Raw genomic sequence first — 18,729 nt, forward strand, 5'->3', positions numbered from 1 at the left:
TAAACACTGCTGTTACATTAAAGCTTTTCAGAATGTAACAGCAAGTTCTCTCAACAACATATGAGGCTGAGCAGTACTACATTTTTGCTTAGTCATTTACCAGGCTGGTTTGCATTTACTTTTAGTGGGCTGGTTTAGGGTGGATGTTAGAGGCAGCATGCCATTGGCTGTGCAGTGGGAGGGGGGGCTGTCCAAAGTCAAACATCTGGAAGCATTTGCTGCTGCTGCTGTTCAGTCATTCAGTAACTTGGTAGGGTTGAGCAGAATACGTCTGCCAAAGAGAAGATGTCCTTCATAAAAGTAGATGCAACATCTGATTTCTCCTTCCACAACCTCCCTTATGGAATATTTTCCACACCTGATAATGTAAGTGTAATTTGCTTATTTCTATTTGATTTCGATTTGAAGAGATCACGTCTCATTGGCACATGCAGTGGAGTGTTGTCAAATCAGACAGATTGACGATTTCTGCTCAAAATTTCAAAAATAAAACCATTGCATAGATTCAGTCCATGGGTTTGGTCTTTGATACATTGTGCAGTGTTAAAATATTCAATTCAAAAATGTCTATTTTCCCTAATTTACTCTTATATTTTTACTTGCCTTTTTCCTCATGCTTCTTGCTATTTCACTATCCTCTATGCTACTTTAACACTGCAAACTCCCTTGTGGGATTAATAAATGATTATCTTATCTTATCTTATCTTATCTTATCTTATCTTATCTTATCTTATCTTATCTTATCTTATCTTGTCCATGAGGCCTCTATAGCGAACTTTCTGTTCATAGTCACAATCATAGTTTGCTGAAGTGTACAGATTGGGGTATCGTGTGTTGAAGTGTGTGTGGCAGTTATGAGTGGATTCTGGCCCTTTCAACTCTCATCATGAAACAGCCAAATACTAAAGCCACCACAAATCTTACACCCAATCAAACATCATTAATAGCATTCAACAACATGAAAATTAATCACGGGAGAAAATTGCAAAATCAAAAATGTCAAGTATTCGCTCGCTTGTGGCTTGCTGGTTGACATACTGAAGACTTGAAAGAGTAGGTGAAAGTGTACTTTGAATCATCTGTAGTTGCATCAGAGTGTCTTTTATTTCCCCAGGCCAAACATCGCATTGGTGTTGCCATTGGGGACCAGATACTGGACCTCAGTGTGATAAAGTCTTTGTTTCGAGGGCCTGTGATTTCCAGACATCAGGATGTCTTTGACCAGGTAAGTTCAATAACTATTAGTAATGGATTGTCATGTTCAGACACCACATCCAGGGTTTGATATGTTCATGGTGAAAATGGACAGCGATAAATGTTCTCTGTAGGTTCTATTGTTTTTACCAAAGTAATGGATACATTTTTACATGTGTCTCAAAGCAACAGTAACCTCTATACTTTTACCATTCAGCCATGTTATCATCTGTGTTTCCTTACAAGCCTACACTGAATGCTTTCATGGCTCTTGGTTATGATGCTTGGAGAGAGGCCAGGAGGACCTTGCAGGTGTTGCTGTCAGCCAATGAGAGCACACTGAGAGATGATGTCAGCCTTCGGAGCAGGTTAGTCTGCATGGAGTCTGTAGATGCAAATGTGTAGTACACAGGCTGACATAGACTTCGTCAGGCAGCTTTATGTGGTTATGTTCTGGTCACAGCACAAACTGTGAGGTCACAGCAGGTATTTTCATCAGCTGTTCAAGACAAACCACCTTGTGTGACCTCACTGATGTGGTCATGCTGTCCAGTCTGTAGGAAATTAACGGAACTGAAAGAAAATTTGAGATTCGTGTCCCTTTATGATCAACAAACTGGTGGAAATGAAAGCATGGAGAAGTAAAGGCTCTTACTATGAAAAAGGAATGCCTTGGCCTATCAGGCTGAAATGGGGTCTGCAGAGGATTTGCTCAAATAAAGATGCTGCGTGCAATAGTAAAGTCATTATGGTCAAATACAATCTCTGTGGTCATTAGAAGCCCTGAGTTAAACATGAAGTGGAGATTTGGTTGTGCAAAGGAACATTTCTTTCATGACATAATTACTGTGGAAAACATGGTGATTTTAGCTGATGTATAATATTGTCTCTGTTGCTATGCATTTCCTGGCACTGAATTTTAAAGGAAGCTTTGTACTGTGTAATGCCCTCTGAACCACACAAAATGTCCTGGATATGTTCTGGATAATCATTTCTTGTAGAGCGGAAACCTAGTCTTATATTTTCATTCTCCAAACACTTCTATCTTTAACTATTTGCAGGCTGATTTCCTCTTGAGACAGCTTATTCATCAGAGGTTTTTGTCTTTTTGTCCTTGTCTCTGCAGAGCATTTGTCCATCAGAGTGCAGCCACTATGCACCTTCCTGCAGACATCGGTGAGCCTCTCAAAGACTCCTGTTCTCACAGCTGTTTGTTTCATCAAAGGCCATTCCCTCTGTAGACCACAGGCTTGCATACACCCAGGGGTGTGACCTTCCCCTTGACATCATTTCCAAAGGGGATGTCCCATCACTCTTCCTGAATAATGCATTTGTTTGAGTTAATGTGTTTTTTCATTTCAAGACCTGTCTCCCCCTTTGACATCCAAAGTCTGTTTAATGCAGCTGTATTCCATGTCACTCTGTGTTAACATCACAGCTGCCAACAGTGTCATTTCTACTAGGACATTCTACCTGTCAGCTGAGAGTTTTGCATTATGATTTAACTCTCTGGAATCATTCTAAACAGTGCAGAAATAAAAATATATTTACATAGTTGGCTTTAAATTGTTATGATGTGCTCACAGAAAAAAATGGAATTGAACTGAATTTTGCCTGCACACCAAACAGGGAAAATCGCTCCTTTATGGAGCTGGCTTTGTGCATGGGAGCACTGCCATGTTGAAACAGTTAAGAGCCAAACACAAACTGTCGACCGAAAGTTGGAAGAATGTTAATTTCTAAAATATCATTGTACTCTGTAGTAGGAAAAACAGACACAGACAGAAGTACACTAAAGTATGCAGAAAGGGGTCATGTGATGTAACTTATCCATCATTACCAGGTCAATATCAATGAAACCAACTGGCACAATTAGTTTTATGCTAATTTGTTTATTTGTTTAGTAGATAGAAATTTATGGAATATTGCACACATAGTTAAGTGGATTTTAAGCCAGGCTGCACTAGGGGGCACTGTTTAACAACATATTGCAGTTGCATTACTGAAGACTTGGCTTGTTCAGTCAGGTTGTGCCAGTACACCTCACTAATAAAAGAAGGGTACAGGCAGTAGATGTGATGTGATTTTTCAGCCTGTTCTTCTTATAAACACTCCTCTCTGTTTTTCACAGGTGATTACACTGACTTCTACTCCTCCAGAGATCACGCCACCAACGTTGGCATTATGTTCCGGGGGAAGGAGAATGCCCTGATGCCAAACTGGTACACTATCAATCAAACCAGCAGTGGACACTAATGGCTCTTGATAGAATGAACAAAAGACTTACGAAGAAGCCTTGATACGTTCCCTGTGTTGGGTCAGATACTGAGAGACAGCTTAAAACAAATTGTTCAAGGCTCTCTGCAAACAGTGATATGTGGAGGGACATTACAAGGTTTCTCTAATTGATTTGTGCCTCAGAGCGTCAGTGTGCATTTAAACACTGCAGCAGGGCTCTGGGAGCATCCCTGCAGCACGCCTCAGTCACATTGCACAGACAGCCTTCATTTATTCGCAGGCCCTCGTGGGAGGAATGCTAAGGTGGCCTGGGGCAACTCTGTCTCCCACTGAGTCTGACACGCTGCTCTCTGGTTAAGCAGGTGATTGGCAGGCCGCTCTGCCCACCCGTCACAGTTTCTCCTGATGTCAAATTTCAGGGATCAGGCCAGTTTTTAGCAATAAATCTTTGATGACGATGAACCGCATGTCTGTACATTATAGATAAGGAGACCAATATATATTGGATCACAGTGTTCTCACTTAAAGTTTGGGTTTTTTTTTTGTTTTTTTTTCCCCAAAATTAGGACCCAATCTGAAATAGTTCCATGGGAAACCAACCCAAACCCAAAATGAAATAAAGGTTGTATCCAAGAGCAAATTTTACACAGCATCCCAATGTTTTCGCAACCAGGGTTGTATACATACAGTTACAGTAATTGTATAGATATAGTTTTATATGCATAGCTTGTACCTATACATGCTCTATACGTACATCCAGAAAGTACAAAATGTACAGCATGCGTCATGATCCATGATATTAATATTTATGTATAGTTGAGTATGGATGATGAGTTTCACAGCCTAAAGAAAGAAACTGGGGTGGTAGTGTGGAGGTACAGCAGATACTTCTGTATCGCTTGCCAAACAGCAGCAGGGTGAACAGGCTGTGGCTGGGGTCAGCTTCATGCTGTCCTTTGTCCAGTGGACTCTGAGCAAGTACCTCACTTTTCGTTATGACTGATGCTCAGTCGATGGCTGCCAATGATGTTCCGGGTGGTTTTAATCTCCCTCTCCTGAGCCTCCTGTCCTGGGCCATACACATCCCAAGCCAATTTGAAACGTTTCCAGCCCGGATGGTTTTTATTGCTCCATTATAAAAGTTGACAAAAACTTGGCTTCTGAGCTTTCTTTACCTCGGTGAAGATGTGTGATGACCGTGATAGATTCTCTGTGACGCTGATTCACATGAATCAAAAACTGTTTGCTTGCTCCACCTCAGCTCCACTGATGTAGACAGGGGTGTGTGTCTTTGTCTCCTTTCATTTACAATCAGTGATCAGTGGTTTAGCTTGATGCAGCAACAGGTTGATCTCTGTGCACCAGCTTGCAAGATTGTTAAATTTTTCACGATATGATGGTTAAGGTGTGTGAAGACTGAGTTGAGAGCAGTGGAGATGGTATCTTTTGTGGATTTGTTGGTTCTGAATGCAAACTGATGACAGTCCAGGTTAGCTGGGATTTTGTTTGTGACTGTGTCTCCTATGATAATGATGTCAGCAATGACATTGACCAGCTGGTTGGCACATGTGTGTAATACTTAAGCAGTGATGTTATCAGGTCCAGCAACTTTGCTCACATTCACTCACATTCAGGGGGCGGTCCTTTTGAGGACCTCACAGCTGACTCTTATGAAGAGATTGAACTGAGCGTAAAATGTGTTAAGCTCAGGCACAATGGCCCCACATATGCCTTTGAAGCCTGTGATGGTCTGGATCGTCTACAACATGCAAGGGGGAAATCTTCAGTTAATCAGGTCACCCACTTTTGGTCCTTCACAGACTGGAAGTTGGGTTCCTCTGTGCCAAACTCCACTGATGGTATTCTGCTTCATTTATTGTCCATCTTCCTCCTACAGCTACCTTTTCCCTCTCCCTCTCAGCTCCCTCTGGAGAGCCTTAATGTGAGGTATAATCCAGGGTTTATTGTTGGTAAGGCACTCTGCAGTCCTACTGGGTTAGGCATTCTCCAACAGTCCATCAGCTTTTGTAAAAGAGGCAAAATGCATAGAGGTTGGTTGATGATGTTCGACATGTATGCACACCTCCTCTGAATAAAGCCATGCAAACTGTGGACCAGTCTCTGTGCTGAGAGGAGGAGAAAAGCGCTGGAGACAACGTTTGAGCAGCAAGCATTATCAACATAAACACAGAGTGCACCACGCCTCGTCTTACTGGAGCTTTGCATTATGTTGGTACAACACACAATCCTCCTTTCATGTACAACAGCTTGATGCAGGATGTTATGGTGAAGCCAGGCCTCTGTAACAATGTGCGCACAGCCTGAGCCTTATTTAGTCCATTCTGGTTTGGAAGTAGGCTGGGTAGTGGAACAGCCTTAGGTCAAAGCTGGGTTAGCTTCACTCTTATCATAGCTCCTTCCCTCTCTTCTTGGGGTGGTAACAGCATTTGCAGTGGTGTTTGGTCTGGCTTAGTCGTCGGAAGATGTTGTGGCAGAAATCGTCTCAAGGTCACTGCACTTTATTCACTCCCCACCATATCACCATACTCAATCTTGCTACAATAAAAATATCATCAATGTCCAGTGAATCAGAATGCACAGTTTGTAAACTGACAGTGATCCAGATCCAGTGTCCCAAAACTAAACTTTGTTTTCCTGTGGTCACTGTTGTGCTAACTTGCCTTTTGTGTTATGTAGGTTGAGACTTCCAGTGGGATACCATGGCAGAGCATCATCAGTGGTTGTTTCTGGGACCCCCCTTCGCCGTCCCTCAGGCCAGATGAGACCCGACCAGAGTAAGATTGTTAAGTTCACCATCCTTGGGCTCTATTATTCATATGATTTATTTCTTGTCACTCAATTAAAAGCTTTGCCACTTAAAGCTGCAGTATGTTTTCATTATCATTTTTGTTAGCTAAACCCATTGTACCCGACCTGTCCAGGACCAAACCATAGACAGAAAATCTAATCAACTGGCAAGTGAACAAGCATTTAGCAGCCTAAGAGCCACAAGAGCTAAAAGCAACTGGCAAGTGAACAAGCATTTAGCAGCCTAAGAGCCACAAGAGCTAAAAGCAAAATGAACATCGGACTCATTCATTCATTATGTTGACACTGATGTGTTGTTTGCTAAAATGCTAACATAAACATACAGAAGTTTTTAAGTGGTTTCCTGTGTTAAAGGTAAATTTGAAGACCTTCATTCTTTTGGTTTTGTGCATATGTGCTTTATACTCCCAACTTAATTTGCTCATGTTACTACAAAGCAAACTGGAGTCAGGTTACAGCAGGGCTCTCAAGTTGCTTTGTCTGGCCCTGGTTAACTCTGTGCATCACTGTTTCATTTACTGGCTACCCTGAAGTGGCCAAAAAAATCAGATCTATCATCTTTAGCCCCTAAATATAATCATTAATCTTGTGTGAACCACTTTTTTTTTTTTTTTTTTTTTTTTCCAAAAAGTGAAGTCAATCTGCACAATGTCATTATTTGAACAGACTTTATTCCACAAAGTGAATAGTGAGTACAGAGAGTTGAACCTCTTATAGCTGGTGATAACCATATTTGCCTTTTCTTTTCTCTTAGCGAAACCCCCAGTGTTTGGCCCATCTAAGCAGCTGGACATTGAGCTGGAGATGGTGATTATAGCCTTTACTTAATCTTATCACCTGTATGTTTGTAATGTTTGAACAGATATTGATATAACTTCATTTCAACATCTGAGTTCCCTCAGAGAAAGGTTGCCCCTCTCTGCTGCCCTTTGTTAGTCTGTGTGACATTCAGTATTGCACAATTGCCTTAGAATTTCATTGCTGTTTCTTCTTTACTTTGATTAGGCCTTCTTTGTTGGGGAAGGGACTCAACTTGGGGAGTCCATCCCTATCAAGAAAGCCCATGAGCACATCTTTGGCATGGTACTCATGAATGACTGGAGTGGTAAGAGCCTCTGCACAACACATGACATCAAAGTCTTCCTTGTTGTACGTGCTTATGGATGGTTTTTGGGTTTCCCTCTCACTTTCTGGTGAACCTGGGATTATGTGATATGCTTTTCTAGTCATGTAAAATATAATGATACTAACCCAACTGCCCTGGAAAGCAGGAATGTATTGTAACATGCAGAACTGATATTCATATCAGTACATTTTGTGTGACTGCTCTGATGGTTGAACTGGTTCTGTGATGAAGCTGAAGGTATGCTGCCAAATCAACAGCATTAATTAGCAGTGACGTTTCCCTTAGAAGCACACTTGTTCCTTAATTTAGCTCTGCATTATACATGTTGATGCCGTCACTTCAGATTTAGTCAGATGGAAATGGTTTTAGATTAAATGGCAGAGTCAGTCCTCATCAAAACATGAGTGGGAATATGTATTATTGATTTGGCTGGAAATCTCTGAAGAGAACATGCATGCATCCATTCCTCTCTGACTGGCATTCTCTCTAATATCCCTGTTTTACTCCTGCCTCAACTTACACTGTAGCCTGCCCAACAGTTTCCTCCATTTCTGCCAGCAGAGGTAAATCAAAACCAGCCTTACAACAAAATATGAAATATATTATCATCTTATTATCTTAATTTATGTTGTTTTAGGCTCAGCCGATCACCTTATGTGTCCCTGTCCAAGCACTGTGTTGATGTAAGGTGTCTGTGACATTAAGCAATACAGTAGGTACAAATGGTATGAAAACATTATTAAACGTGAGGAGACTCAGAGCTCATTTAAAGCAGAGTTTAGTCCTTATAAGCAGCTCTCCCTATTCTTCCAGTTCTTGAGTAATATGCATTGCATACACTTTTCTGCATATATCAGAAGTTCCTATACATTTCAATGTAAAGGCCCTTAAATAGACACTCAGTACAGCTCATAGATCCCTATTTAATTAAATGCAGCCTTAGGACCCATAATGGAGGACATGATGGTTGAGAACTGTCAGAAATGTCTGTGGTGAGTTAATAAATCTGGTGATACATTATTACAATAGTCATCCTTAAACATTCTCTGGGCCAATTTCTCATTTTAACTTGGACATTCTCAGTAAAATTCATCAGCAGGCTGTGAGGAATGTGGACTGATTTGATGATGGAGCTGTGTTATTGTATTTCTGAGAGCAGTGATGAGTCAAAACTAATACACAGTGAGAGAGCAGTCAAATCTGAAGCAGCTGGAGGACTGACTAGTTAAGATGAAGTTTTGCTGAGGTTGAAATAAAATTACTAGTGTGAAAACTTTTCTAGAAGCAAAATGTTCCTTTAAGATCTGCTCAGAGTGCCTGAAAATATTTATTTCCAACACAAGCCAACAAATTAAGGGACAGACACAAAGCATGGAACATAAAATTAAATAATCCAAATTACTGGACCAAATAAGACCAAAATAATGAGTATCCACTTAGCCTAGGGTCCGTATTTATAAAACTAAACCAAAAGTCAGATAATATACTGTCGGATCAGTATTACATTATCTGAAGCAATGTGAATAATTCAGAATAAAGTAATCTTATTCTATATCTGGTGAAAATGTATTTGTTCATTTCTAAATGTGATTCATTTACTTCCATCGTTTCCACCGTCCCTGTTCCATGTCAGCCCAGCCTTCCTGTTGCTTCGTTCAATATGGCAGCACTCCGTAATCTACTGAAGCACACTGGCTGAAACTCTGTCCTGCCACAGCCTGACTGGCTGTGATTGAGGAGGTCATTTAGAGCATACAGCGAGTGGCATTTCAACACAACCAGTTTTTATTCTATTTTATTAGTCCTAGGGCAGAGACCACATTAGCCCTGCGTGGAGACAGCACAGCAGCAGCTGTTTTATGGCCCACAACAGAGTGAAGTGAGAGGGAATGTAACAGCGGCATTCTGAAAAGCATTGAGTCTAAACTTTCAGCTCTGCATATACTGTACACTAAAAACAGTATAATATATGGAGTACAGCAAGTGCACTCACATGTACTGTACATGAGTTCTTTGTTCATTTGTTTATGAGTAAATCCAGATGCCACAAATAACATACTCTTCCTCTTACAAGTGACAACTTCAGTTCATAAGCAATAAAACGAAACAGTCGATAGCTCTTGAACCTTTACAGTTTCATTAGACCTAAAGCATCAGACAATTGCATCTATTACTTCACAGCTGTACTGAGATGGCACTCTACCAGTGCACATACAGAGTCACATAATAACAATTAGATCAGAATATCATAAAGAGAATGAAAAAATTAATGTTCCGGGGAAAACTATGTGGTTGAAGTGGTAATTACAGTATAACCATAAATACTAAAGTATGTAATGAGAATAGAAGAGGCATAAAGTCCTTAATGTAAGTTACGCAGCAGTATGTTCAGTTTGCTAACATTAGCTTATCAGCCACTGTAAGCTACTGATCACAGAGGAGAGCACTGAGTTTAGTTTGTGCATTTGAAATGTTCTCCTGCACCCTATGCAACCCTTTCTCCAGACTGAATATTTCAAGGACAGGACATCATGGATGTGCATGGATGCTTCTGTGCAGTAGATGCTTTTTTTTTTTTTTTTTTCTCATCACACCACAGCGTGAGAGATTTTTCAGTCTGTGACGTTTCTGCTGAATGTGCAGCTTGAAAGCAGACTGACACTGCTTTCATTTTGCACTCGCTGAAGCCCTCAGGAGATGAGTCTGTGCAGAGTTCACTGCAGGCTTTCTATGAATATTTGCCATCCAAAATTTCTACCAGCTACTAGCTAAATGCATTCTCGGTCTTCCCCTCTGTTCTCAGTGGTGCTGTGGTTTAATTGAAAAGTAATTTCTTAAAGGCTCACTGTGGGCAAGGGAAGGCTCGGCCAATGAACCGCATCCGTGTGAGAGGAGATGAAGATACTGAGAGCAGACTGTCTTTAAAGCTCTCACAGTGGTAGATTATCTCACTGTTGCTCCATTAGCTTCACAGTGGAGAGGATGGAGGGGGGTATAGTTTACAGTTTATCATGTTATCTAAACCATTACATTTAAAAGCAAAAATAAAGCTAAATATAACAAACTTGCTGTGTTTGTGTGTGCAAAGTAGAAGATGATGAGATACTCTATTGGTTGTGTTCATTTGTGTTCAAATAAGTGGTTTAGGCTGAGATGAAGTAATTACTTGCTCATTAATCTCTAAATATAGCTGAAAATACTCATTTACTTATATTTAAATACAATATTTGATGCAGGGCTTCTACTTGAAAGAGAGCAGTTTTATTGTAGTATTACTTTTATTCAAAGCCTCTGCATACTGTACTTCTTCCACCACTGTGTAAGAATGAGCAAAGGTTGGTTTCCTATAGCAAAGGGTTTAGATTAGTGCCCATGAAAGAGCTAAAAGTCTTACGGAGGTGTCACACAGTGACAGATTTTAATTGAATAGATTTCCCTGTTCTTCGAGCACCATGTAATCCTTTGTATCTACAAGGTTAAAGAGTCAGAAAGTTTACACATTATCATGTCATTTCTTGTTTACATTGCTTCACCGAAAGGTTCAATCCCCAGAATGCCGGCTCTCCGGGTATTTCACATTCTAATTGTGTTTCTGGAATATCAAACTTTTGGACTCCCTTTTATTGTCTGACAGTTGTTATTTACCACCACAGAGCCGTAACCTGCCCATTTATGTAGTAACACGTGTGTTCATTCGCAGCCAGAGACATCCAGGGGTGGGAGTATGTTCCTCTGGGTCCTTTCCTGGGCAAGAACTTCGGGACAACCATATCACCTTGGGTCGTCCCCATGGAGGCACTGTTACCCTTCGCAGGGCCCAACCCCATCCAGGTTGGTACAAGGGTCACAACTTACAGCAGTAAACAGAAGCATCCAGCAGTGACCTCAAATTCCAATTCTGTACTGAGTCACCGGACCATGATGTGGAACCACTTTGAGTAACTGCCCACACAAAGGCCTCACTTTATTTGTGTTTTCGGAACAGGCTGACAGACTTTTATATTTGTGACCTTTACATTGGATATTACACACCAGTCATTGACCCAAGTCATTAGGTTTGTCATAAATAAAAGCTAATTGTTTAAGAAACCTTACAGCAGTTTTGAAGATGTCCATAATCCCCAGTGACTCTTCCTGACAAAGTACCCACTGAGTCAAAACATGCTGGCATGTAATTAACTTAATGATTGACCATGCACAAATAAAAGCACTGTGACTGTTAACAGCTGGAAGTGATGTTTCCGATCATACGGGTACGGCAGTGACAAAACCTTCAAAACATTTCTTATGCGGCAGAGTAAAACCTCAAGTCTTTCAAGAGAATTTCTCCTGAATCAAATGAGTCATTCAGACTAATTAAGAAATAAATGAGTTGGCATTTAATCAGGAATTGTCTGAAGGAGAGCTGTGTTCACTGTTGCCTGAGAAGGTGTTCGTCTTGTCAGTCGTGTGACACAGACACAGTTAGCAGTATGGCTCTGATATTTACATCATGAGAAAAAGCTTCAGAAATTGAACATATTGATGCATGATATGCTGACAGGATGATCAGCTTGTCCATATAACCATGCTGTAAAAAGACAGACGTCACTGCAGTGGTCTGAAGTACTGGCCTCACACCAGCATGCACAACTGGAGCTTGCTATGGATGTAATGCACTGAGAGAGGAAAATGAAAAGTGAGGCATGGATGCAAAAGTAAAACAAAGAAAAAGAAACACAAGAGGTGCTGCATGTTACACCAAAATGTTGAATCAAAGTTAAAATTAGATGTGAAAAAGTTATTTAAATATTTATATTTATATACAACGGTAGTTAGTGTAACTCTTCTCCCCACCCATGCAGCTTGGTCTGATATGGTGCAGTGGAAGCTGGTGGGTGTTTATGAGAGAGCACAGCTCAGCCTGAGGAAAGTCTGACTACATGGAGTCTGAGACGCACACATGTCCACATGTACACACATCTGTACATAAAGCCCTTCTCATTCAGAACAACACTGTCTTTCCTTTGGTGTCACCTGTAAGACAAACATATAAATACAAAAAGCAGTTTTTTGTCTCACTCATATTCAGGGTTTAAGACTGCAAAAGCTGCTTTTCTCTCTCGATTTGCTCTTGGTGTTGATATTAGTCTGTCCTGTGGCCCCATTTTTTCTGCTCATGTCTCTTCCTCCTCTTCCTCCTCTTTCTGCAGGATCCAGAGCCCCTCCCCTACCTCCAACACCACGATGCTTACACTTTCAACATTAACCTGTTTGTGTCACTTAAAGGTATGTACACAAAGTGACTATCACCCAATCAGCTGTTACTATGTACTTCTCTGGTTCAACACACACTCGCACAGCCACACACACACACTGTAGACACACTGTAGACAATAAATTGTTTCTCTCTCTCTCTCTCTCTCTCTCTCTCTCTCTCTCTCTCTCTCTCTCTCTCTCTCTCTCTCTCTCATTTCCTCCATCTCTCTCTCCTTCATGTTGCTTAATATTTTACCATCTATACTTTCGACTAACACGTGGTATCCTGTGCCTCCCACTCACACATTCAGTCCTTACAGTACAGTGCTATTAGTAGGGATGTGGAGGAGGGTAAACTCTTGGAATAGAAGTAGCAGAAAATGGAAATATTCAAGTAAACTACAAGTACCTCAAGATTTCACTGAAGTTGAGCACTTGTGTGAATGTATCTAGTTATTTTTTATTGTATTGTGCATGTCATGGTGTACCAAGCCTTAATTCAACTCTTGCTAACACCCACTGCTTTGTGTCAGGAGGACTGTAGTGTGTTATGGAGTGAACTTGTGTTTCAGTGTAAGTGACTTTTTGCTGGTTGCTCTTCAAGGACAGGGCATGATGGAGGCAGCAACCATCTGCAAGTCAAACTTCAAGGTAAGAACCTTTGTGCTGAGCCTGATCCACTCTAACACTCTGTACTGCATGTACGGACTTTTGGTATAATACAGGTCAGTCGTTTGGATTTTCTGATAATGGTCTTCAAGTTTCTGTAGGTGGTGCAATTGTTGTGTCTATTTTTGACTAAAAATGAATGTTTGTTTGGGCTGTCCGGCCTGGAAACACAATTAGTAGCAGGAAACAAAGCAGACGGTTCAATAAGCTAACATCGACACCACTGAAAATACAACACATATATACAGCTGCATAGAGTTGTTTGTCTTCCTGAAAAATTACTCCAGGGCACGAACAATTATGCTCATTATCAAAGAATCTGACTTATTGTTCCGCCTACAATATGATTAAAATGACCACGATTTCCCAAAAGCACAAGCTGGTGTTCCTCATGGTCCACACCCAGAGATCTTCCATTTTTATGTCAATCACAGTGATGTAAACAGCTAAATTCAGCTATCTGTTCATATTTTAACTTTGAAGTTGCAGCACTAATTTGGCCACCTGTGACCAGCATTAACAACACAGACTTCCTTGTACAGCTTTAACCCAGATGTTGTTCGTGCAGTCCCCTCTCAGTGCTGATCCTCTGCCTCCTTCATGAAGATGGTGAACCAGGATGAAGTCTTTCAGTCTGTCTCTCTTTACTCACCTTCTTCCTTTTTCCAGCACATGTACTGGACCATGAAGCAGCAGCTCGCCCATCACACAGTCAACGGCTGCAATGTGAGACCAGGGGACCTGCTGGCTTCTGGCACCATCAGCGGACCTGTGAGTGCATGCTCTGAACTCGCTGAAGAGCTGTTAAGATGTGGGCTTTTTAAATTCTCTATCTTTGTACGTGAGGGCATATTTTGTAGACATGGTACAGGACCTGTGGTTTAGTCAGATTCGACAGTTCATGCTTACAGTGTTTAACTGAATATCCTTTATACTCTCATTCAGATCTTGAAAATATTGAATTCAAGTCTCAGTGGGTAAAACTTTTTGGTGTTTCCTGTTTTACACCAACCTGTCTTTTTGTGTCTCTCTGGGTTGTTTTTTTTTTTTTGGGGGGGGGGGGGGCTTTTTCTTTATGTAAATAATGTATATTCAGGTCATGCTGTAATCAAATGAATCTCATTCTCACACTGAAGCTTTAACTTCTCAGCAACAATTTGACCAGTATCATGTTGGATTATGAAGAGTATCTTTGTCTACCTTTCTGTCTTGGCTGTGCTGTAATAACACATGCAGTGAATCTGTGTATAATACATGAACTATGTATACTGTATCCCACCAGGAGCCAGAGAGTTTTGGCTCCATGCTGGAGCTTTCATGGAAGGGATCAAAGAGCATCGATCTGGGAGGCGGAGAAAGCAGAACCTTCCTGAAGGACGGAGATGAAGTCACCATCACAGGTTTGCCTGAACATTCAGCACAGCTGCCACATAATTCACTCCAAACATAAAGAGTGGGTCTTACCTCAAACTGGCTTTCAGACTATCACTAAGCAGGTTGTGCAGCAAGTATAGATTTCATTATTAACAATTATTGCAATTATTGATGTGTAACCTTCACTATGGGAATGAAATTCTATGTATATGCTGATATACAATGATATACAGGATGATAGACCAAATAAACTAGAGAAACTGCAGTAAGATGTCGATGTATACACTAGTGGAACTACATCACGCCATGACATGTGAAGTGCATCACCAAGCCTGTATGTGCAAACAATAAATTCCTTTTCTATTGAAGGGTACTTTGCAGCCTGTGCATACAACTGCTCATCAGTTAGAAACACACAGCCGCCTCCTCCGTCGAGCCCTTTTAGAATTAACCAGATAAGAAGACAAATTCAGACAACCAAATAAAACAAAATAAATAAATAAAGAGGGCCATTGATCTATATAAATTAAATTGCCCTGCAGCCACTTCTTCTAGATTCTGCAGCAGCATAATGATTCACCAAGGCAGACAACATGGAAACACACAGACAATACAAACTCCATAATGGCTGCAGCCCAAAGACACACGTATGAAAGCAAAGAGAGAGCTGTACAGTGTTTACACATCAGGTGGCACGTGCACACACACACATGCACGCACACAGCCATGTTTCCATCACTTCAGAGGACAAGACATTGACTTCCTGGACACTCACCCTCACCCTGACCTGAACCTGAAGTCCTTAAATCCTTAAATTTTCTGATTTATGTTCAGGGAACTTCCCTTCCCTGTAAAGAAAGTGACTCCTACAATGCACACACACACACACACACACACACACACACACACACACACACACACACGCACACACACACACACACACACACACACACACACACAGACTTTTCAAAGCTCCCCCTGGAGCCACAGTGTTGGCTGTACAGTACTCCTCATGATGACTAAACTGAACTTGTAAAATGAAATGCATATATACTAAAAGTAAAAACAGCAACAAATTCAAATTTGTTTTTTTAATGGCACTGACAAGGTAAAAACTTTACTGTTTAGTGCCGTTTAAAAACGCTCACATGCTTTTGACAGCAAAAGGAAAGTGCATGACATCTATGATTTCTGATGTGCTTACTTACCATCACACTGACAATCATGACCATAATCACATGCCTATAATTAAAGCAATATCCCGTCTCTTCCTGTTTCTAGGTTACTGTCAAGGAGATGGATACAGGGTGGGCTTTGGACCCTGTACAGGAACCATCCTCCCTGCCCTGCAGCACTGAAACACACTGACTGTTACACACTATTCATGTGGGCAACTTTTTGTGGAGCATAAATAACTGGAAGACACAAGCTGACACACGATCTGACCCTGCTTTGACGCTCAGTCGTCATGAATGAAGACGGCCGCTGAGCTTTTCTCACATTCAGTCGATGTAGTCGCAGAGGTCTGGAGAGTTTCTCAGTTCAGTGGCCTTGTTGTTGAAATCCTCTGTAAAATTTATCCAGCACAGGGATTCTCCCACACGACCACAGTGTTACTGCTGTACCAGGATCAGTATTACTGATGTTTTATGTGTGTTGGATTTTTAATGAAATCATCCATTTTTAATGTGATCGTGTTTGAGTCTTTTATTTTCCTGTCAGCCGACTGAGCCCATCAGATGTCTGTGGTCTGTGATCACAGCTGCTAAGTCAAACACAAGTACCCTCAAACAATCAGAAATATGAAACAGAAATTTACAATAAAATGTGTAAAATAGATACAGTATATTCTTCGGTGGAAAAAACTGAACAGTTCTTAAAATGAAGAAAATGGAATATGCACAATATCTCTGAGAGAATGTGCAAATGTTCATAGTATAAACCAGAGGTGGGGAACCTTCTCCCTATCAAGGACCACTTCAGTTCTTATCTTTACGTACTAAATGACTGAACACATATATCACACTCTCCTCTGTGACAGCTGGAGCTGCTTCTCTTTGGTGTCTGATGTCAGATGGTAGTGATGTTGATGATGATGATGATGATGATGATGATGATGATGATGATGATGATGATGATGATGATGATGATGATGCTCGCAGCTTGTTTTCCAGTTTTGGGTTGGTCACTCCTCACAGCAGTACGTTGTCCCAGTCAGAAATGCAAACTTCAGTGCACGTCTGCTCAGAATGGGAAAACCCTCAGGATGAACATACAGTTTGTAGACCTGGAGCAGAGGGGGGTTTGTTGTTGTCTAGCTTTTAGCTTGTCGTTTCTTTGCAGCTCAAAGATTTCATGTTGTTTGTCATCAGGCACATCAGCTGGTTCCCAAATAAACAGCACAGCAAATATGTTCAGTTCCTTTTGTTTACTTTCCATGTCCTGAAACTCTCACCAAATGCCTGAAGGAGTTTTCTCACTCAGCAGCATATTCAGATGTCACAGCAGACAATGTTCAGTGTTTCCTCTTCCCAGCTGCTCTCACCACAGCTTTAATGTCACTTCAGATGATTTCACATTTGAAAGCAGAGAGCTGAGAAGCTGCTGGAGCTTGAGGTTCAGCTCTGAGAGGTCAAATCCCTGATTTGCTATCACTGAGTTTCCACATCAGGTTTTCCTCCATTTCTATGAATTATTCCAGACAAACTGACACTTTGGCACAATTGTCCAGTTGTAGCAGCTCTGCAGTAGCAACAAGGCACTCCTTCACAAAATCTCCCTCTGAATGAGGTTTCAGCTTCTTGGCTATGAGCTCACTCAGCACTTAACATAACACTGTCTCTTACGTTGGAACTAAACTCTGCTGAAGAGCGTTTCATCCAATCACATTTGTCCTTGCAGCTCATCCAGTTTAGGATGTTTTGAGCACTAATGATGCTCAAGATTAGCCATTGTGAGCTTGTCCCCACAAAGTCACTGAGACACACTGGTTTGTCTTTTACTTCAGCAAAAAATAATCTTTGTCCATTTCACCTGGAAAGATTCTGCATCTTCTTTTGTTTTTCTGACAGTCGTCATGATGCATTGACGTGATATTAACCAGGGACTGCTATGTGCATGTTGCACTCAGGGACCCTCTGGAAGTGTTAGTGATAAGTCCACAGAAGTAGGGGGACTGATTTAGCAAATAAAAAACATATTAAAACACAACACTATTTCCCCCAGTTTGAGTACTGTTTACCTAAAACAACAGTGGCAGGTGTTTTTGAAATTACTGAGGTTTTTCTAACCGAAACGTATTTTGTGTATGTATGAGTCTCAGCTGAAACAGTGGGCTTAGAGCTGAGCGGTACAGACAGGGTAGGGAAGTCACAAAGCATTGAGACATGGACCAGTGCACTGTTGGTTTAGATCTTTAAAAAATATAGAAAAATATAGAATAACACCATCCTTATCTTTCACAGTGAGTCAACAATCAAATGTCTGAGATCTAATACAGAGCAGTATGAGAGATTACTCAGGCTGCTGTAATTATGCAGGTCAAACCAACAGGATGAGTGATGTCTAGATGGACGAGAGGCGATGAATAAATAACCATTGAGAATAAAAATCATGTCATCATGCTGCCAGTGGACAGTGGATCACAGTGTTCTTACTGTGGCAGCTGAGGCTGTTTGTCCTTCTGGCTCGCTGCATTATGGATGCAGATGTGCTGTAATGTAATAAGACATGCTGATAGACTTAAATGAACTGACTAAACGGCATCAACACTCAATTTTATTGCTGCATTAGTTCAATGAGTTGGCAGCTGTGTGTGTGTGCGTGTTTGTGTGTGCGTGTGTGTGGCCGTATTACTCACATTGTGGGGACACAAATCTGTTTACGCAGTCACATTGTGAGGATTCACCTTCCTTATGGGGACAAAAAGCAAATTTTAGGATGAAAACTAAGGCTAAGGTTAGGGTTAGACAAGTAGTGGCTATGGTAAGGGTACGTCTATAATGTCCCCAAAAGCATGTGTGTGTGTGTGTGTGTGTGTGTGTGTGTGTGTGTGTGTGTGT

General features: G+C 41.1%; 1 protein-coding gene across 1 annotated transcript; it reads left to right on the plus strand.

Moving 5' to 3' along the window:
* Positions 1–208: 208 nt before the first annotated feature.
* Positions 209–17,074, plus strand: fah (fumarylacetoacetate hydrolase (fumarylacetoacetase)). Its single transcript, XM_070965940.1, has 14 exons — positions 209–366; positions 1,115–1,225; positions 1,441–1,562; positions 2,321–2,370; positions 3,326–3,416; positions 6,130–6,227; positions 7,016–7,068; positions 7,267–7,366; positions 11,088–11,218; positions 12,580–12,655; positions 13,230–13,276; positions 13,964–14,065; positions 14,577–14,694; positions 15,950–17,074. Exons 1-14 carry the CDS (start codon positions 286–288, stop codon positions 16,024–16,026), a joined length of 1,257 nt encoding a protein of 418 aa, XP_070822041.1. The 5' UTR covers positions 209–285; the 3' UTR covers positions 16,027–17,074.
* Positions 17,075–18,729: the final 1,655 nt, after the last annotated feature.

This window comes from Chaetodon trifascialis, chromosome 1 (genome assembly GCF_039877785.1).
Source record: "Chaetodon trifascialis isolate fChaTrf1 chromosome 1, fChaTrf1.hap1, whole genome shotgun sequence".
NCBI lineage: Eukaryota > Metazoa > Chordata > Actinopteri > Chaetodontiformes > Chaetodontidae > Chaetodon > Chaetodon trifascialis.